We start from the raw sequence: 21,329 nt of genomic DNA, 5'->3' as shown, positions 1-21,329 counted from the left end.
GTCAAGAGGGGAGCTGCCACTTCTGCCAGAGAGAGGAAATTTGGGCACTAAGAGTGAAGGCAGATTGGACTGTGATTGACATGCTGGAAACTGTGACCAGAGGTACTGAAATGGCAAATCATAATGATGCTCCACACTCACTGGAGATTTGGCAGTTATTTGCCAGTTGAGCACTCAGCCCCTTTCTTTAAGTAATACCTCAGAGAGAGAGAGAGAGAGATTTTGTCCTTTCTGTTTCCTGCAATCAAAAACTGCAAAGCAGCAGAAGGTGTTAACAGCAGCAAGTGCCAGGGGAACGTTCTTCTGGGAAGTGATTTCCAAGTTATAGAAGAGTTGTGAGCAGAGATCAAATTCTCCTGGTACACTGATAACACTTATTTAATGAAAGGCAGTAGCATTTTGGATGTTTGCTTTTGTATCTCTTATGAATGCAAATTGAAAGGGTTCTCAGCCCAATTCAGCAGCTGGACAACAGCTGCACTAAAATTCAGTTAACACCTGGCTCCCCACAGGTAGCAACAGAGGGTAATTGTTGGGAATTTAGCTGCTAGAGACTGGAAAAGTACAAAGCCGTGGCTAATTCCAAGTCCTGCACCTGTGTTGATAGTGCGTCCTTGGGCCTAGCTGTAGTAGGATAACAAACAGTGAAAGAGACATGAGAAAAGAGAGATGTAACCCCTAAGGAATGAGGAAGAGTTCATGGTATAGTTTAACCAGTAGATTGCTTGGCTTACAGAATATTCATAAGCTTATTATTTGCTGTATAAGTGTTTGATGCTTTCTTCAATAAACTAGACCTGTGATGAACCACCTGGTGTCCGGGTCCCCTTCCTACCACAGGTAATTAATATCAATAAGTCCTTCTAAATTTCTGGAATGTATCCCCTTCCCTTCCATGTCCACACTTGGATGAGCCAGACCAAGGAACTGGGGAAGGAATTCATGAACAGGAGTAGGAAAGGGCACTCTGTTGGGATTTTAGCTGACTAGAGACTGGAAAAGTACAAGGCCATGGCTAATTCCAAGTCCTGCACCTGCTAGATAGCGTGTCCTTGGGCCTAGCTGGAGTATGATAAATAATGAAAGAGACATGAGAAAAGAGAGATGTAACCCCTAGAGAATAGAAAAGAACTAGTGTTGTGGTGTGGCCAATGGACAGTGTAAATTGCAGAATATTCATGAGCTTATTACTTGCTGTACAAGTGTCTGATGCTCTCCTCAATAAACGGAACTTGCTGATGACTCACATCGAGCCCCGAGTTTTCCCTGCACCCAACAAATGGCTCATCCCCGACAAACAGCTCATTCTGCAACAGCACTCACTCTCTGGGGTGCAGTCTGTGAACAGGGGCACCAGCAAAGGCACGTTGTCAATGTTCTGGAGGTGAGGTCTCACCTGGTGGATCCCCCGGGGGAGTTTGGCCTGAAAAAGAGAAAGGACAGATAAAGCAGGGAGTGTGAGAGAGAGGCATTTCAGAAGGCACTGCTGAAATGAGAATGATGATTCCTAGAATTTTTTAACTTCAAGATCAGATACAAAATCATGTTCCAGCAGATAGAGCTGGCTTTCCCAAGGCACTGCCTGAAGTTTTCTGATAAAGTTCTACACTGACCTGCCAAGCTGCCTGTGCTTGCCCTCAGGGTTTGTAAGGTCAGTGTGACAAACCTGTGCTCAAGGATTCCTGAGGACTTTTTGCCTGTGTGGAGAATCTAGTCAGACACATCTGCTGTCTTCTAGCAACTGCACCTATTTCAACTGCAGCCACATCAGCCTGCAGCAAGGCAAGAAGGGTTCTTGCCTTCTAAAACCAGGCCTAAGAGATTTTTTTTTATCTGTATCTCTGATATTCCTGTAATCTCTGCTGAGCACGTGTGAGGTCCTTCTGAAGCAGGAAGGGCTTGTCTCACACTCTGACCACTGGGCAGCACCAGTCTGTGGCTCACAGCTGGAGGAGAGAGGGTTTCTTCTGCCTGCGTGGAAAGTGGGGATGTTCCCACTCCCTGCCCAGCCCATGAGACCCAGGGGAACTGAGACCCAGCTCTCAAGGTTACCCCATGTTTGCTAACCCCCATTCCTAAACTCCTAAGCAAAGAGCTGTTCAGCAAAAGTAACTAACTGAGAGAATCCCAAATTTCCCAGGCTCTAGATACCAAGCTGGAAGAGAGAAATCAGGGGTCCCAATGGAAACCAATCTCCTCTGAAAAGGAATTTCCTCTGGGAGTACTGAGGTGACACTCCTGCCCATGACAACAGCAGAAGGTGCACAGGGAGAGGGGCCCTCACCCTGTTGCAGTCCTCCAGGAAGCTGGGGATATCACTGTCTGTTGGCTGGAAGCTGATGAGATCCGAGTGCCCTTCCTCCTCCATCAGCAGAAGCCCCTCCACATCATCTCGGGAAACTGGAGCAGAGAGGAGCAGCATAAACAACAACCCCAAACCTGCCTGTGCCACCCCTGTGCCACCCACCCACGTGGGACATGCACGTGGCACTGCAGAAGCCAGGAAACGTGAAGCCTGATTTTCTGGGTTAGCAACACTCAGATCTCCCACTCAGTCATACAAAATGCGGTATTTTTAGATGACTAATCTGTTCAGAGGTAGATATGTGAGCCTAGTCTCTGCTCTTTTGAGACATGATACTTTATCTGTTCTGCTGTCCTTCAGGGGGAGAGAATAAAGAAATCCCAGCTGAAGTAAGAAAAGAAAAGAGTAATGGACAGGCAAGTGACCTTCAGTGGTTTGACCAGGGCCCCAGCAAAAACCAGAAGCACTCATGAACACATAAATTCATGGCAGCTGGTGCATAGAAGGATATGTCTTTCCAAAAACTTGGTACTGGCAAGCTAGAAAGGTTATAAATGCAAAGTGATTGTTGCTTACACACATGCACCTGAGGCCCATCCAGTTTTGTGCTCAAATCTCCTACAGATCAAGTGTCTGGTGTGGACACAGGAACCTATGAATGGGTTTAGAAGAAGCACCCAGGAAACAGATGGCATTCAGAGTGGCCAAGGCACAGTTCTCACCCTGATGGAGGTCATCGTGCAGGGAGCCAGCATGGCTGGGGCTGGATGGGGGGATCTCTGAGCCAGGCACATCACCATTGGGTGTCAAGGATATGTGACAATTCCAGCCAGTCTCCAGACCCATTTTCTCAGCAAACACCTGTGGGTGAGCAGACAAACGGTTTTAGAGTGGCTGCCCAGGCCAGAGCACTGCAGACTGATGCCATACTGAGCACAGGCCCCTTCTGGACTCATTAGTGGGCTGAATCAGATTAACCTTACATTACACTGGAGCTAAACTCTCCAGTCAGACAAGCAGGGGCCATGCAAGGTCAAGGGGTTCAGCAAAGACAGCTTACCTTGCTTTTGAGCTCATCTTCCAGGGAGAAGTAGACAAAACGAATGCAGGCATTGACCAATCCATCAATGAGGCGGACAATGTCAAGGCGGGCCTGATACTGAGATGAGACCATTCCCATGAAGATCTGTCCACTCAGAGCCTGGATACAGTCTTCCTTCTCCATCACTTCCCCAATCCCTTCTTCAGGCATGCAATCCCATTGAGACACGGGGGCCACGTGTGCATCACACAAAGGCCACGTGGTGGGGAGGCCACCAAGGTGACACCAAGGACACGGTATCCAGACACAGAAATGTGCAGGAATACAAACACAGGAGGGAAGATGGGGAGACATCCATTTGTCCCAGCATACCCAGTCACAGAAGTGGTTTCAGGACATCCCCACACAGGAGACCAAGAACACAAGTGGGAAACAGCAAGCATGAAAAGGAAAAAGATAAAACAGAAGACAGGGATCAGTTACAAGGAATTTGGGTAGAAAGGTCAAGGATGTGTGCTTCATAATGTTCACATTGGCATTTTAAACACATCCTACTGTGCCTAAACAACATGATAAGTCTAGCTGAGGCACAGTGGCATCAGAGCACGAGGGGCTGATGCAAAGGAACTGAATCATGTTCCCTGCAAACACTTCCAAAAAGCCTGCAAAGGCTCTTTGACAGGGTTCCTTCATTATCACCAGAAGCCAGTGGTGAATGGGGGCTGGATGCAGCATGAAGAACAAAGTAATAAAACACTTCACATAGTTGCAAGGCTTGCCACAGGTGGAACGCAAAATTATTCTGAAAACAGTCACAACTGTTCCTAGCTGTTGGAAACCCCACTGGTCACATTTTACAGAATGTGAGACCAAGGCAGAAAGAGTTTAAGACTGGTTTTCCAAAAGAGCCTCCTGGATTTATGTAATGGCATGTGCTTCCTTCTCAGTTTCCATTGCTGTTCTGAAGGACTTGTACATGTCATGTTCATCTAGTGGGAATCAGTTCCTTCAGTACAGCAACAAAATCTATCAAGGAATAATAGTTGCATAGCACTATACATTTCAATCCTTTGAAAAGCCCATCCCATGTGATTTCCATAAAATCAGACAAATAGCAAAACAAGTACTGAAATACCCAGAAGTCTTGACTCTCTGCAGCCCACTTTAGAAACAGACTTCCCACAAGGAGAAGAATTTCTCTGTAAGCTTCAATAACTTAACTAGAAATACCCCTACCAGCTGCCACGTCATTACTTCCTCCGAAAACCCATCTACGTCAGAAACCCTTCCTTCCAAATTTCCATCTGCTACACTGAACAACAATGTTCTCACAGCTCTGGGCTGGTCAGGTGCAGCAGCAGAGGCACACGTACCATCTGAGCTCCAGCTGTTCCTGCGGCTGCTCTGTTTGATGGGGGTGGTGCCGGGGAGGTCGCAGCAGGTGAAGATCGCGCTCTGCCCCGGCACCTGCACCAGCTCGATGCACTTCCCATTGAGCTGGGAGGACAGGGCACAGTGCATGGGCTTGTAGGCAAAGGCAGAGCAGTATCCTGACAGGCAGGCTCGCTGGTAGAAATCCAGCACCTTCTTCCTGTGTGGAAGAGGGAGAAAAACAGGCAAAGTTAGCAAAAATGTGCCACGTTTCTGATAATACAGAAATGCTGTACTTCCGTGTATTTGGAAAAATGTCTTCCATTTCCAAAAGTCTGAAGAAGCCTTTCCCTAGTGCTTCTGCATTCTCCAAGCTGCAGGCACTGCAGGGCAACAAGAACACATATTCCAGCAGGGATAGTGGTAAATGTTTTTGTTTGCTCATCAGATTGATGGGTATGAACACAGAGTTCTTCAAATATATTTATTAATATAATATGCTCTATATGGCTGCCAGATTACTCCAAGAAAGTTCATTGCATGACAGCAGAAGCTTAATTCATCTAGGGAGATAAACACCAAAGAGGGAACTGACAACTCTGACAACAGGATCTATGGCAGAGATGGTTGCAGGAGCAGACTTTTCTCCTATCCCCTTTCAGAGTATGGGGTCCCAAGAGCTGTATTAAGTCAATATTCAGTCACTGAAATATGGTAAAGTTCCTTCTCTAAGCTGAATTCACAAAGGTAAGAAATTAGACTATACATCAGATTTTTAATTTGCTTGTAACATGATCAATATTCCAAAAAGGATAAGTGCCAGTTTTTTCACACCTGAGGATATGCAGATTTAGAAGAACAATGTGAAAAGTCAGTGAAACTAAACATTACTGGTCTGCTGTGCCAATAGGAACAGCAATTCAGCCTGTAGATGAAAATGCAGCACACACTGTCAGATATTGCAGCAGAACTCCAAGGGTGTGATGCTTTGTGTGGACTGGTTCAGGCACAATTGATCATTTTGCATTTCATGTAAGACAACACATTTTTCTTGAAAAGCAACAAAAAATCCTCTGCCACCAGCATGACCTGATTATAATTCAGTCCTACTACACAGTACAGTCAGAATCAACTTAAAAGAGGACAACATCCCAACAGATAGAGTGAGAAGTGGTTTGCTCTTCCAGTGCAACTGAATGCTTGTTGCTATCTAATCTCTTACATGCAATGATAACAATTAATTACAAGCAGAGATGGCTCATGCTCATAACCTACTTGAAGCTCTTAAAAAGCTTAATAAGCATCACTAAAAGAATTTTAACAGAGTGACCAGGTTCCCTCCACATTTTATCTGCAGCTCCTGAGTGCCCCAAATGAGAAAGCTGCCCACCTGTCAGAGCCAGAGAGGGGGTAGATGTCAGTACCATCCCAAAAGTCAGTGCAGGCCTCAAGGATGATGTCAGCTGTCCCATGAGAAAACATCTGCTCAGTGCCTGGAGTGTAGGAGAACAATGAGTCAGCATCACATATACTGCTCCAGGAAGGGCATATCACACCAGCTGCTCCCTTATTTGTTAAAACATGAGTGTTCCCACCAAATGCTTTGATGCATTCCAGATATCCCCTTTTCCTCTGCTCAAAGTCTTCAGTCTCCATCAAGAAATTGTTCAGGATTGATGATGCACCTGCAACTGCCCTTTATCTAATTGTGGGTCCAAACAAGGCTGTGATAAAATATGAGCCATGCAGTCCCTTCCTATTCTCCCCTTACCCTGTGTATCAATCCTGCTCCTATAAAGGTGGGATAATATCTTGTTCCTGCATCCCACAGAGCAGAAGAGAAATTCCTTTGTGCCTCTTGTCAGGAAAGTACAAGCAGCAGTGATGAGCCTACAGGGATCAAAGTCTGCCTATGCTGCAAAGTGCATTCATTTCTAGGCCAGACATGGAACTAAAGGGTAAGAGCTATTCTTGAATACTTTTCATTCAAGTAGCAGAAGATAATTTGACAGTGTGACCTGCCAGAAAACAGCCTGTTTCACATTTTCACCCTGAAAATGTGTTAAATCAGAATGGTCAAAAGTTCAATATAAGAGACTCTAGAAAAGTAACTCAACTCATGCTGCCTTTAGGGAAGAACCGAAAATCAACGGACACCACAGCTTGTCCTGGTTTTCCTTCTCCCCCTATTTTAGTTTTTTAATACAGACTCAAAATCTCTTATTCCTTCTTGTAGTCAGAGGTGTCAAAAAGTTTTGCTCAGAGGTGTGTGACGTCCCTGCTGCAGGCCCCAGGCACAGGACACAATTTCAGGGACGTGGGGCTGTCTCCCCTCCACACCTCCTGCTCCCTCTCACTTGTATCAACCCATTAACATTTCCTGCACGTAGAGTCTCCCTTCCCTCCTCCAGCTGCTCTGTGACTTTACCCCCAAAGGCTTCAAAGCTGAGCTAATGAAAAAAAAAAAAAGAAAACCACCAAAGAAAAACCACTGCCAAGGAAAATGAGCCCAAAGGCTTCTTGCAGGCATTGCTGCTGACTGCTAATGCTCACACTGGCCGGTGAAACCCAGAGCCAAGAATATCCCCTCAACACAAACCAGCCAGGGACCTTCAGGAACACCGGAGGATTTTCCAAAACATAGCAGCTCTCTGCTTTTGCTATAAATAGTCACCACAAGCCAAGTTTATCAGCATAACAAACCTCCAAGACAAATAAGAGCTGTGTGTGAAAGGAGCCTGTCTCAGGGACACAAAGGAGCACTTGTGCAGAGCTCTGGTTAATTTTATTGTATAAACACCTAATCCTTCCCACCTTGCTCCTAAGGTCAGATAGTCCTTGCTCAGAAAGAGGGAACAAGAGATGTTTATCCATGCAAAATCTATGTGCTGGACACAGAGCAAGAGCTTGCAATGATGTACCCATGCTCATGCCTGTCAGCAACTGCAATCCACTTCCCATTAATTCCCACCAGAATCTCACACCACAGCCCTGCTAAGGGGACAGTGGCAGTGACTGCAGACACTATAAACTGCAAAGAGTTCACTGAGCTGTCCTTGCCAGTAAAATGAGCTCAGCCTTTTCCCTTCCCAAATCATGAACTCTCAGGCCAGGATTTCTCTGGCAAAAGAGGAAAAAACGAATGAATAGGGCAGGGGGTATGACAGCCATTCATGGCTGCTGGGACTCATTGGGAAGAACCAAACTGCTCCAGACAGATCAAAAGGAATGGAGCAGTGCAGCTCCAGCACAGGAAGACAGAGATGGTATTGAGACATTTTCCTCAGCAGAAGGCATCTGAGCACCTCATTTCCATGTGGTCACTACGGATCTGGGATGAACACTGCCAGATGCTGGGACATGTATTTCAACAGAATAGTAAGGGAACATACAGATAAGCTGCCTCCTATTTCTGCTACAGCTGTAGAATTTATGTATCTTGCTTTGACTGCAGCATGTCACGGGAGTGGGTGGATTCCAAGATTTGTTCACAAATAATGTGTGGAGAGAGGTAAGTTATGATCATCTGGTCTGACGTCTGCATAAACAGAGCCATTTGACTTCATCCAATGTTATCTGCACAATCCAGTTTTTCTGGTTCTAAAATGGCAGTATTTTAGGAAATTTCAAGGGACCAGACTATTGTGTGAGAGGTGTTCCAATGGTTAACTAAACCCAACTGGCAAAATTCCTCTTAGAATTTACTCTAGACAGGATAATCCAGGTCACACCTCTTCGTCTGAGCTCCAGACTCTAATCTAAACCGTTTAAAATTGAGGATAAGGAGTTGAAATGAGGCAACATTAAAGGTTTTTTCTCTACACTAAAAATCTCAGCATCAAAACAATTCCTACTTACAAAGGCCAGGTAGCAGCAATAAGAGCAAATGAAAAAACTCCTCCCCATATAAAGACAAAAATTTAAGAAGAAGTGGGTGAGAGAAGACAATTTAACCTGGTAAAACTCTGGCCAGCACAATGATCATGCTTCAGACTCAATATTGAACATATGTCAACTCTAGAGAGCCAAGTTCAGTCAATTTAAGGAATTACAAAGAGACTAAGAGCTCTGACAGGCAAGCTGTTAAATCTTTCTGAGGTGCTTTAAGACCTCAACCAGCTGTACATCCTTTCCATCCTAGCCCATTCCTCTGAGAGCAGGAAGGCGTAGAAAGAGTGGAGAAGTCTGCATGACTTCAGGCTTATATTCATGGTCACTGTGAGTTTTCAGGCTTATATTCATGGTCACTGTGAGTTTTATTCATGGTCATGAGAGTTTTGTAATTTCTTATTAGTATGCAATATAGGAGTGTGCAATGTAATACACTAGACAACTCTCAAAGATATTGGTTTATGATTTATCAGAAGGATGAGCATTATTAACTAAAACCCAAAGTGATATTCAATCCTGTGCAGTATTAGTTTCACTACCATCATGAAGTCTATTAAAAACTCAACAAACCCATACCACACTCTGTACTGCCATTTGTTCACAGAAAACAGGTCTACTATATGCTAGCTAAGATATTTTTTTAAAATTATCTGTGATTCTGGAGTGAGCCAAGACTGGGAAGAATTCCCTCCTCAGAATACCCCAGATGATCACTGAGGTTTGTTAATCACATCTGCACTGGCCATGGGCAGAGCAGGGGCATCACCCCCAGGGACTGCAGCCTCTTCCAGTCTGACATTTTCTGGGCTCTCTGAGGAAAAGTTCCCCCTGTGCCAAGTGGATGCCCAGAGAAAAAGGCAGCCTTACTGGTAGTGGTGTCCTTTACAAACAGGTTAATCATGTGGCTCAGGGGGGGTCTCCTCTTGGTGATGGATGAAAGCTTCCCCAGGATGGTTTCCTTCACCATCTCATCACTTGGCAGGCGGTACAAAGCCAAATAGTTCTCCTGCTTGAAGAGATCTTTAGCACCTGGTGTGAAACCTGAAACATGAACACAAGGAAGAGGAAAATCAGGCTCTAATCAATGCAAAAGGGAAGTCCCTTCTGATTCTGATTCTGTGCCACTTTGCCTGTGCTCATTCTGGCACCTCTGCAGCAACTGGTAGGTGAGCTGTGCTCAGTGTTCATCTATGTAAATATGGCTCAAGATCTAGGATGAAAAACACTCAAAAGGACTAGATTAGTGATTACAGTGTTCATGCTCTTGTTTACTGATGAGAGTAACCGTGACATCACAGGATAGGCATGGAAGTGAGTTCAAGTTTCCAGTTTTTAATCCTGGTGTTACCTCTAACCTCTTACTGCCCTTATGCCTCCATTTTCCCATGTGTAAAATGAGCTGAGGTACATCCTTTATCCCCAAACACCCTGTAAAGCTCTACAGTAAAGACAGGACAGATACATGTTCATTAGCAGGTATTCTTTCTCTCTGATGAGACTGACAGACTCACACCAGGAGAATATGAAGCCTAGCCAGGGCTGGCTGGCACTATCCCTGATAACATTTGTTCCTTGGATAGCACTGACAATGTCAGAACTTGCCAAAAGCCATCTCTTTAATAAACTCTTTTGGCAACCAAACAACAACAGAGTCAGCTCTGTATTTCCACCTCCTCGGCAAACGGGACTGGGGAAATATTCTCATGCACTCTGAGGATTAAGTGTCTATTGACAGCTCTGATTTCTCCACGTCTGTTCATCCAGCTGCTCCTCACCTATCAGCCTGGCAAGCTCACAGAGGCCCCAGGGCACGTGGACAGGCAGCACAGCATTGTGAGTCTCCTGCAGGGCGATGTTGCACAGGTGGTCGGAGAAGCGGCACAGCCGCTCGGTCACGCCGGCGTTGCACAGGTTGAGCAGCACGTTCAGGCCCAGAGGCTTGAGGGAATTCAGGTGCATGTGCCAGTTGGAGTCATCAAACTGGATGCAGGAGGGGTTCTGCTGGTCCTGGGACAGGCTGAGCATCTCCAGGTGGTAGTCACACACAAAGTCTTCAGCCTCACAAGCCAACACCTCGCTGTCCCCAACAACCTGGTCCAGCAGGCAGAGAAACTGTAGTTTGTTACAATGAACACAGCCTGAGCCTAGAATCCTGCAGGGAATTCCCAGTTAAACTCCCCCAAAGTGGGGACTCTATGGGTTTGAGTTTGTGTTACAGCTCCACAAAAGCCTATTTGTGTGCCCCTCCAGTAAGTCTCACCTGAGTGTGCTCCTCCTCTCCACCCTCTGTGTCCTTGCTAAAGCTCACATTGGATCCAGAGGGATGTTTGCTTCTGCTGCTTGGCTTCCGGTGGGCAGAGGCTTCAGGAGCCTTTGGAGCATCACCAGACCAGTTGTTCCTCTCCTGCTCATTGGCCATGTGCACTGTGTCTGCCAGGGGGCCAGAGAGCAAAGCATCTCTTTCATGGGGCTGTGGGAGACCAACAGAGCAAAGGGTGGTGATTCAGTGGCTGAACACAAGGCACTGCTGATTCACCTGCTGCTTCAGACTCCTGCAGAAAAGGATCCTCACTTGTTTCTTCATCTTTAAGCAAAGAATTATGGCACATATCTTCTCTACAAGACCCCTCCATAATATCACATTGTGTCAGTCAAAGTGTGATTGCAGCCAACACACCACGTTATGGGGTAAGGATCACCCACCTCATCTTCCATCTCAGGGTGGCAGAAGGACCTTGTGGAGAGCTCGTCAGTCAGGTCTTCATGGCTGTCATGAGGTGGTTCCACCTTCCCACTGAAGAACAGAACAGTCTCTGGGCTGGGGTTTGGCCAGGAAAGAATCCCCTGCTTGTCTACACAGCAGAGCACCTAGAACATCCCACAACACCCCCAAGAAAGCAAAATCTTAGTGAAAACATCTGAGTTCATGCATAGTTGTAAATATCATGACTTTGATAAACACATGGGAGGACAGACAAGTCTCTCCTTCACCAACTTGCTCTCTGAAGAAACTGCACCTAATAACACTCCAAGAAATCCAAGAATTCCTTGCTCTAACAAGACTGATGGGTTGTTTAACACCAATTTTACTTCAGCATATTACAAAACTAGGCATGAAGACCAGAGGAAGGAAGCAACTATTCAACCTATTTCACCAGCTAGTACCTTACCAAGACCCAAACCATCAGGTTCTTGCACAGGAATCAAGAGGATAATTTATCCAGAACCAGAGCTGGAAGATACAGACATCCTGTCAGATGTCACAGAGTATCTCAAACCATTGTTTTAGCCTGTAGATGTGCTTGGACATGACAGGACAGTTATAAACTCTTCTACAAAGACAGGTGCCTGAAGGGTTTCTAATTCCAGCACAGTGAACTGCTTGCAGTCTGTGCTCAGGGAACAATGACATGAATGATGCAAATGAAGCATCCTCACAGGGCTCCTCTTTCTGACAAGCCAGCAATACTCACAGTGACAGATCCCAGACTGTGGAGCAAGCTGGAAGTGAAGCTCAGAGTTGGGGATTTGCCTTTTAAAACACAGAGGAAGTGGCTCCAGATACATCGGATCATTTCCTGAGGAGGGAAGCAGAGCACATCAGCCAGTCAGAGACTCATTCAGGGGAAGATGAAGGGAGAGGAGGGGAAAAGGGAGTATGACATTACCTGCTTTCACTTTCAACACAGGGATACACTGTAAGATAGCCATCAGTCTCTGTGGGAACCTGCTACCTGATACAGTGCTGGTGTTCTTCAGGGAAAAGCATTTCTTCCCCTTTCCACTGATTGCTAACAGTCAGTCTGATTGTTGAATTGAGAATTCACTGAAACTACCTCTGGTCCACCCAAAACCACAGAAATGAATTCTGAAGTGAGTTCATTTCGAGTGAATCAGTTGTCACCTCTTGGTGTTTTTATCCTGAAGTAACTCAACCCCTTGGATTGTGGAGTTTGAGGCCTTTGAGTTCCCACCACCATGCTGCAAATCAGGTAAAGGATGGGGTCCCTGTGATGAGGTGACTTGCTCAAGGTCACTTACTGAGGCAATGATAACATCAGAAACAAAGCCAAGGTGCCCTGACTGCTCCATTCTTACAAAGGAATTGTCATGGAACAGAAAGAAGGGGATATTTTGTAAAATTAAAATGTCCAGTTGGCACCCTTCATTTTCTACACAGATATGTTTCAGAGGGAGTCTGGATGGCAGTAATCAATCCAAGCACCAGAGCTGTGTGCTTTCCTCTGGCAATCCTAAAGCTAGCAAAACCAGGATTGAATTACTGTGCTATTTTACCGCTTTTTAGTTGTTATTCTGGAATATTGTGACTGCAGAGCACTTCCCCCAAAGCTTCTCAAATAATTTTCCCTGGATTCTAATGGTTAGTACAGCAATAAGCTCAAATACAAAACAATCTGGAGCTATCACCAAGAAAAAAGAAAAGCTCTTATTTAAACCAGTTTCTTCTAAGCAAAAATGTTACAAAAGGAAAGAAAGAGATCTCCTCAACAAGGCAGGTCAGCTAAAATCACCCCCATTTAATATCTGAAAAACATCTCAGCTAAATGATGAACTGGCACAGAAAGGCAACAAAATATTCAGCAAAGGAAACTCATGTGTGTGCACCCATGTGCACTCCTCTGAGTGACTGGAACAAGGAGACAGGAATTGATTCTTATCATATCAAGGGATTTTTAATCACTCCTGGAGTCCATCTGCATCCTTATGGAAAGGAGAACCTGAACACCAGATAGACAGAGAAGTATCTCCTTTACCCACCTGTTGAACCTGGATGATGCAATTTACAGAGTGGCCAGAGTAGTTCCTTCCCTAGAAAAAGGGCTCCTGAATGTTTGATTGCCCCAGCTCTGGAAGCACCAGTAATGTGCTTAAGCCTGATAAGAAGCCTATGGAACAGGATCAGACTTTTTAAAAGCCTGAATACCCCACAGTCCTTCTGCAGTTTGGTCTGGGTGCTGACCACCACTCCTCTGGGTTTTAGTTTTGGCTTCAACAAGGATTCTCAGGTGCAAGCAAAAGACTTCACTTCGTTCAGACACACACCATACAAAGTTTATTTGACTTCTGGAACAGGACTTGAAAGAAGTACTGTCTCCAGGACAGAAAGTGTTGATTTCAAACCATTTGCAATATTCAGAAAAGCCCAACTGGACTCAGCATTGAGGTCACCTCAAACTCTAGCCAGCACAGCAGTATTTACACGGGGAGGTGGAAGGCAAAGACATGCAACCTGCATGCACAGCAAATGAAAGCAACAAATGAGTGACAATGGACAACTGACACAAGTAAAAGGGGTCTAGCAACAAGCATGAGATCAGAAAGGAAGGGAAAGGATATCATGAAGTTCTACAGTGAAGATGGAGGAAAACAATTCATAATAATAGTACCTGAGAAGATACCATCTCTGTGTAGCTGCTGAGAGTGTCCTCTGAAAACTTAGCAAGCTGCAGCAAGAGAAGAGACCAGTTACTATGATTGTGCTCAGAAATGTGCCATGAGGAACATCCTTCCCACAGGATGTGCCTTCAGGGAGGAGAAAGCAGGAGCCCTGCTCTGGGGGAATGGCTGTACCACGGCAGACCCATCACTCATCACAGCAATTACATCTTAATGGACTCTGGTTTTATCTACTTGTGAAGCACAGGCAAAGTGCTTGGTGCTGTACATCACAGAGGAACACACAGTCATTACCTAAATGTCCACAGAGAAAATAATAGCAATTAGGCCCAGAGGAGGATCTTTCTGGGGGGTTATTTTTAGTTAGAAAGAGGCAGGATTGAGTGATCTGATTTTAACTTATATGGGTCAGTTACAGGAAGGGAGCTGGAAGATGGGTTGGAAAAGCAGGTGCCTGGAACACAATGGACACAGAGGAATGAGGCAATATGAATGGGATGTGGAGAGGAAATGAAAAGAAATTACAGCAGGGCACCACCACGGTGCTCTTGGAATTACCCTGAGAAATTCACTAACTCAGATATTTTGCATCCAGCACAAAGGTATTGCACACTAGATGTAATTTTGAAAAAGTTTAAATTAAGTGTATTCACAACCACAAGTGACCACGGCAATTACATTTATATGTAAATAAAACTATAGCCCAAATAATAAAGCATATATCTGGCATTTGAAAAAGGATCAGTTTAACAAAGCCATAAAAAGCCAAGAGAAATATGTCAGAAATCATTTAAACTGAGAACTATGAAGGATAATTAGGAACTGCTTAAGAATATTTTGTTACCATTTTAAAAAGCAACAATCCCATAGTAAAATAAGAGACCAGTTTAAAGTGAAAATAGAAGTAAGAATTAACATAAAAAATAAGGAGAAGCATACCAGTTGGTAATTAAAACCAGACCACTGCTTGTTAAAGACAGTGAAATTGCCAATGACATTGTAGGCAAGACAGACATGTTAAATAAATATTGCTATTCTTTATTCAGTGATACAATGATACCATAGGATAACTATGAAATATTTTCCATTCCAACACCAGCTACAGAAAGTAAATATGTTTAAATTAGCAGGTCTGGACAATGACTATTACTGCTGATTTTGCAGAAGGCTTGAACTATGGATTAAGTCCCAGTTCAATGGAAGTGGTGCCAATGCCCAAAAAGGGAAGGAGAACCATCCAAGTTACCACAGGACCCCAGACAGACTTTGATTTCAGACAGAATAAAAGAGCAGCTAATATGAGACTCAATTAAAAGAAAAGAAGTGGAATAATAAAATCAGTGCCAAACACCACAACTATATGAGCAGCAAATCTCCTCAAACTATTGTGGTATCTTTTTTGACAAAATTACAAATTTGTCTGATAAAAGTACTGCTTTTGACATAGACCATTTGTTAATTTGACTTGATTCTAAATGCTTGACTAGCTTTCTAATGAAAATACCAAAATAATAGGGCTCATGTCAGATATATTAGAAATAGACTATCTCTAAATGGAAGAGAAACAGAAATTATTTGCAATGATGTGTTACTACCTCAAGCAGGGACAAATCTGGGTATTTTTTTAATAACCTGAGAGAAAACTAAAAACAACATACTACTAATAGAGACTGTAAAGGATACAAAGTTTAGGGTAGGGTGCAATGTAAAGAGGACAGACCACTGTCACAGAACAGTATGGATTGCTTGGGCAGTATGCAAAAACAAGGCACAAAACTAAGGCTGTGTATTCAGGTGCAAAAAATCCTTACAGGATGAGGATTCTCAGAAAGCATTAACTGCAGCTGAACAAAGCCTGGCCTTTTAAAGCAGTGGCTGCAAGATCTAATGGGATCCTTTGTGGTACAAACAAGGGAATACAGAGCAGAAAGTCCAAATTGTTCTGAAATTTATCAAAAGCACAGCTATTACTGGAATATTTTGTGGGGTTTGAGATTCATAACCCTACAGTGTTCCTGAAACAGAGGAGAAAGCTAAGAGGAATGCCAAGAGAAAGATTAGGGGTTTGGAATATATGTTTATAGTGCCTCAAGGTGCTTGAACTGTTTACTTAACCAGAGATGGTAAAAAGGAATGTGAGTAGTTACAACAGACCAGAATTTTGATTGACGTGCTCTTTGCTCTTAAATCTAGGAGACAAAAGATGTAAATTTTCCAAGGGCTGGAAATCAGATACTGCAGAAATTCCCACTAATACAGAATGTCCATTTTTAGCAGTGAAGGTAAATAATTACTGACAAAACCTATCAAAGGCAGTACAAATGTTTTCAAACCAACAGCAAATTCTTTTCTAAAAGGAATGTTGCTGCAGTGCAACTGTAGTAATGGAACTTGAGGCAGGGGCTTGTTTAGGGGGCACTGGTTTGTGTCCTTTCAGCAAGTCACAAAGGTCACCTCTGGCCTTGAAAAACTGGGAATCAAACAGCTTGAGCATGATAGGAAGGGGAAGAAGCTGGAGAAGCAGCCAAGTTGCCACCAAGTGATTGGAGAGGAGAAGGGCCTTACCTGCTACAGTTTGAACAGAGAAGAGAGAAGGAAGGAGGGACATGGGGAGGCCAAGTGACTGCCCTGGTCAGGGGTGAGTGACCAAGGCATGTCACAGCAGCTGTTCTGCAGCAGCAAGGATGGAGCAGCATGTCTGAGATGCCACAGAAAGAGCTGGCTGGACAGACAGAGTTGCCTGGACAAGAAAAAGGAGAAGACAGGAAAGGAAAAAAAGGAAAGTGCAAGTATGAGTGACAGGGCAAATGGGAATGTTAAGAATGATGGAGCAAGGAAGCCAAGGAGCTCTGGCTTTTCCCAGCTGAATTGAGAAGGGAAAGAGGGAGGTTTCAAAAGTAGAAACCAAGTGATGCTGAGAATGGGTAGGAAAGGTAAAGTGGTGAAAACACTGAGAAGAGATTATAAAGGTGCAAATGCTACTAAGGATTGTAATGTGCCCTTCCTCCCAGGACACAGAGAGCTTAGTCATGTTCAGCTAGAGAGAAAAGAATAGAAAACACAGACCCAGGGCCACACAGGCCAAGGAGGGACAAGAAGGAGAGAGAAACTCTGTCCAAGTAACAGAAATCAGCGCAGAAGACAAACACAGCTCAGTGCATCTCACCAGCACTGCCACCAGGACAAAAGAAGGGGCACACAACAGCACATCCAGCTCAGGACCACGTCCCATCAGACCACCAAACTCCACTCCCCAAACCAGCACAGCCACCAGAAACTGCTCTTACTCCCTGACCTACTCAAAGGCCACACCTGCAAACAAAGCCCCAGAGCCTCAGGAAGGATTGTTCAGCCACAGGGCTTTGCAGAGGATATGATGTGTCTCACTCCTTCTCAGTGGCTACACATTGCCCAGTTACAGCCACCTCAGGGCATTTATCTCCATGCTGACCCCTCTGTCAAACTGTATTTATCTGACAGAAAACACATGCCATGAAGAGTATTATGGAATCACCAGAGCTTCCTATCACCTTGGGATATCTGTAGAGAGGTTGAAAAAATTAAAGCATCTGTTCAAGAAGCAATATTGTACTCCAGGGAGAGGGGACAACAGCTGGGACAGCCAAAGATCCAACAATGTTTCACAATTATGTGAATAAATCTGCTGAATTTTCACTTCACAGAGCCTTTTCATCTCCTGCCCTTGTCTCTGCAATGGTTTCATGTGGAGAGAAACCTACCAGAGAGGTGGAGGAGGCCTTGCTCATCTGGGCCAACACTCTGGCTTCTCCAAAGGCTGTAGCAAGAACCCACAGGACAGGAAAGAGCAATGGAAGGATGGGTAAGACACCATTCACCTGAAAAAAACAACCTGTGATCACCAACAAGCACAGAGACAACAAGAAGTCAGAACCTCTCACATGACACATTTTCCACCACAGTGAGAGGAGAGGGATAAAAGGCCAGGGCAGGAAGGAAGGGGACTGGGAGCAGTGCAAACACTGCACACCTTAGGGGGGTTTAATGAAGGAGGCCATGAATCAATCACACCAACTTGTTTTTCCTGCTGAATTTGGTATAAACACTAATGAGTTTAAATGCAAAGGATACCATATATATATATCATAGATATAGATAAACACCTACATGGCAAATGAGAGAGCAAAGCATTTAAAGGAAAGTCTTAGATAAACACATACATGGCAAAAGAGAGAGCAAAACATTTAAAGGTAAGTCTGTAAGGGAAGTTCTGATGTCCTCCTCCACTGAATGCTCCTGGACCCAGCATGCTTTCAGATCCAGGAAGCACAGGATGCTGTCACAGGATGAATTAAGTCCTAACAGAGGGAATCCATCTCAGCAGTGATCAGAGAAGAGGTGTAGTGAAGCTCAGAGCTCTCCTTTACCTGCAGCTGAAGCAGAGTGTACTGCCAGGAAGCAATTCCAGGAGCGTGGAAAATGAAGCGCACGGCATTGGTGATCAGGAATCCTGCCTGCAATTCAGAGATGGCACTGTCACCTAAATACTGCCACTTGCAGGGAAGGTGTTTTCAGTGCCTTGTAATATTCTCAAACGTGGGGAAAGTATGAAAAATATTCTTTTGATCTGCTGCTGCAGTTCTTCCCTCCACTCTCATGGTTATGTGGCTCAGCATCTCTGAACTGATCAAGTCAGCTGCATGAGTGAGCCTGGCCACAGCTTCCTGTTGATGGCTGCAATTCTTCAGATTTATTGACAAAACATGGTTATTCTCAAGGACAAAGGCTTGGAATGAGACCTACCAGCACGATAGGGACAGCATATTTCAGCATCACTGACTGTACAGTGAACCTCTCATTATCCAGGGCTGTCACAGGCCGTGACAGAGCCATTTCCAGGCACCACCTAAAAAACAGAAAACAGCTAGAAATTTCAGCAACCAAGACCCTAACCCTTCACTTTCCTTGGATATAAACCTCCCAGCAGCCCTGATTAGAACACTGTGCTCGGCCTATGCTATGAGGGAGGGCTGTCAAAAGAGAAGCCAACATCTACAATAAGAGTGAGGCACTTGCCAGGGTAAATTTGCAGTATTGCCAAGAGAACTTCTCAGGTCTCCTCACCTGCTTAGCAGGAAGGCAGCACCAAGGACACAGACAGCTGGGTAGGCACTGTGCCCACATTTAACCCACCTGACATTATCAATTATTGGGGTCTTCAACACACGGAAGAGACGATAGATCTGAGGATTCTGAGGTCCCTTCTTCACTTCTCCCCTCGGGGAGGGTGGGGGTGAGAAGGGTGGAAATAGATCTCCAGGCTCCAGAACTATGTGCTCATCATCCTAGAAGAAAGGTCAGAGAGCCCAAAGGCTTGTGTTCAAGCACACCTGGTTATTTCATGAGAATTGGCATTTGGAGTGAAAGTTACAATTAAAACCACCAAAGGTAAATTTCAAGCTTTAAACTTTTTCCAACCTTCTTCATGCAGTAAAATCTTTGTATAGATCTTGTAAGTGAGTAGTTAATTTACTTCTACACCAGGTATTTTATATTACCTTCTCAAATCAGTAGTAAGGAGAAGGTCAAAGCAGACAAACTTTATTTCTGCACATAAAAAGCAGGATAAAGGATGAGGTTTGTATGTCATATTATCCTACTGGATAGATTCACTCATTATATTTAGCAGCACATTACATTTTCCCCTTGACCTGAGAGAGGAGGAAATCTGGTGCTTTTGTGTAACATCAGTGTCTCCTGTCCAGTGAGTTTGGGAGTTCATGGAGAAGATGCAGCCTGGCTAACTATGCACTGTCCTTGACTGAACTGGAATTTCAAGCTATTTTCAAGGTCAGAAGAAAACAAACACTCCATAATTTGTACTCTGGGAATTAAGAGTGCTGGCATGAAAAACCTGGGAAATCAATTGTTACAGGCCAGGGAAATTAGACAAGCAAGTTACCTTAATCCCTCTCAGAGAAGCAAATGATTCCTGGCCTGGCCTCAAAGCCACAACATCTCCTTCCACCAAGAGGCTCACGGGCAGGTTGACAAGATGCCCATCCCTGTAGGCCCAGTGAAGGGACCAGGATGGGGCATAAGGCATGTGAAGGTCAGGGTACATGGAGTCTGGCCATTTCACCTCTTTTCCAAGTGTATCTGAAAGCACAAAGTGAGAAAGAATGAAGTCACAGAACTCTGGATTTACATCCTGTAGTGGTTTTAAGTCCCCCAATGCTAAGCTCAGCCCATTCCAGTGGTCTTTTATCATCTCTCTCTTCCTCCTTGATGGATTTTCCCCTCTCTCTCCACTCAGTATTAACAACTACACAGTTTTTAAAAACCTGTACAACAGAAAAGCTAAAGGCTGTATTTAAACTGCCCCACTGAAAGGAACTGCCCCCTCAGGTCCCAAAGCCCCTGTTGAGATGATGCTCATGCACAGCAATTTATTTCCTTCTGCTCCCTGTTGCGGCACAACCCCACGTGCTCTCCCCTCCTCATCTGCTGCAAGGCAGATATTTTGGTAAGGATGTGAGGATTTGAATTACTCCAAAGCACAGCCATAACAGACGCCCACCTGCTAACACACAGCTTGGAAGCACATGGCCACATGACAGCTCAAAATAACCATTTTACAGGACAGGCATGAGGAGAACACACTTCCCACAGCCTGCTTCTGTGCAACATGGGGGGAAGGTTAGCAAGCTTAGTTAGGAATGCATGTGATCAGGTTTGGGGAAAGATTCAATGGGAGGAAAACACCAGTGCAAATGGGACAGATGAAGGAGACCTCACCGTTTATCTTATCAACGATGGTCTGAAGCCTCCTCTCCACCTCTCTGCACTTCAGCCTCTCCTGACGCCCGATCATGAGGAGATCCAAGAGGAGCAGGAGGAACAGTGCCAGTGCATTGACTATCTCAGCACCTTGGCTTCACACAGCAAAACAGGAGCAAGCAGAATGCACATGAGGTTTGAGTAAACAAGCAGAATACACTGCCAGACACCCACAGAGATAAACACTCAACTGCCTGGTTGTTTATTTCCACATCTCACAGATTCATGGCTCAAAAAGAAACGCATGATCACACTTCTTTAGGATAAAGACACCAGAGAGGTCTGAAAGGACCCATCTCAATTAAAAAATACTTTACAAATATGGCCAATGCATGTATAGCACACTAACTTCTCCCATGAGCCACTAATTTCTCCAGTTTCAAAATGCTTCCTATGATAATGCCTTAGAAGTCTTAAAGATCTAGGAATGCTGTATAAAAACAAACCCCTTAATCTCTCAGGAGGACACTCTCTGGGTCTATC

General features: G+C 44.6%; 1 protein-coding gene across 3 annotated transcripts in view; it reads right to left on the bottom strand.

Annotated features, from left to right (window-relative positions):
• TMEM94 (transmembrane protein 94) overlaps positions 1 to 21,329 on the bottom strand; it is a 53,202-nt gene that overhangs the window by 10,587 nt on the left and 21,286 nt on the right. For 2 of the 3 annotated variants that reach the window (XM_054278617.1, XM_054278616.1), the window contains 18 exons: positions 20,805 to 20,941; positions 19,969 to 20,165; positions 19,200 to 19,351; positions 18,810 to 18,912; positions 18,434 to 18,520; positions 17,768 to 17,884; positions 14,018 to 14,074; positions 12,083 to 12,187; positions 11,313 to 11,477; positions 10,870 to 11,079; positions 10,385 to 10,700; positions 9,477 to 9,650; positions 6,109 to 6,211; positions 4,721 to 4,938; positions 3,366 to 3,547; positions 3,028 to 3,166; positions 2,285 to 2,400; positions 1,324 to 1,423 (listed from right to left, as the gene is read on the bottom strand). In XM_054278617.1, the coding sequence (XP_054134592.1) occupies positions 1,324 to 1,423; positions 2,285 to 2,400; positions 3,028 to 3,166; positions 3,366 to 3,547; positions 4,721 to 4,938; positions 6,109 to 6,211; positions 9,477 to 9,650; positions 10,385 to 10,700; positions 10,870 to 11,079; positions 11,313 to 11,477; positions 12,083 to 12,187; positions 14,018 to 14,074; positions 17,768 to 17,884; positions 18,434 to 18,520; positions 18,810 to 18,912; positions 19,200 to 19,351; positions 19,969 to 20,165; positions 20,805 to 20,941 (2,678 nt within the window). The remainder of the gene's footprint in view (positions 1 to 1,323; positions 1,424 to 2,284; positions 2,401 to 3,027; positions 3,167 to 3,365; positions 3,548 to 4,720; positions 4,939 to 6,108; positions 6,212 to 9,476; positions 9,651 to 10,384; positions 10,701 to 10,869; positions 11,080 to 11,312; positions 11,478 to 12,082; positions 12,188 to 14,017; positions 14,075 to 17,767; positions 17,885 to 18,433; positions 18,521 to 18,809; positions 18,913 to 19,199; positions 19,352 to 19,968; positions 20,166 to 20,804; positions 20,942 to 21,329) is intronic. The other variant, XM_054278618.1, reaches the window with a different exon arrangement.

The sequence above is a fragment of the Melozone crissalis genome, unplaced genomic scaffold (genome assembly GCF_028551555.1).
Source record: "Melozone crissalis strain CALT ecotype California unplaced genomic scaffold, PUWL_Pcris_2 ptg000026l_1, whole genome shotgun sequence".
NCBI lineage: Eukaryota > Metazoa > Chordata > Aves > Passeriformes > Passerellidae > Melozone > Melozone crissalis.
This window is presented reverse-complemented; position numbering and strand designations above follow the sequence as displayed.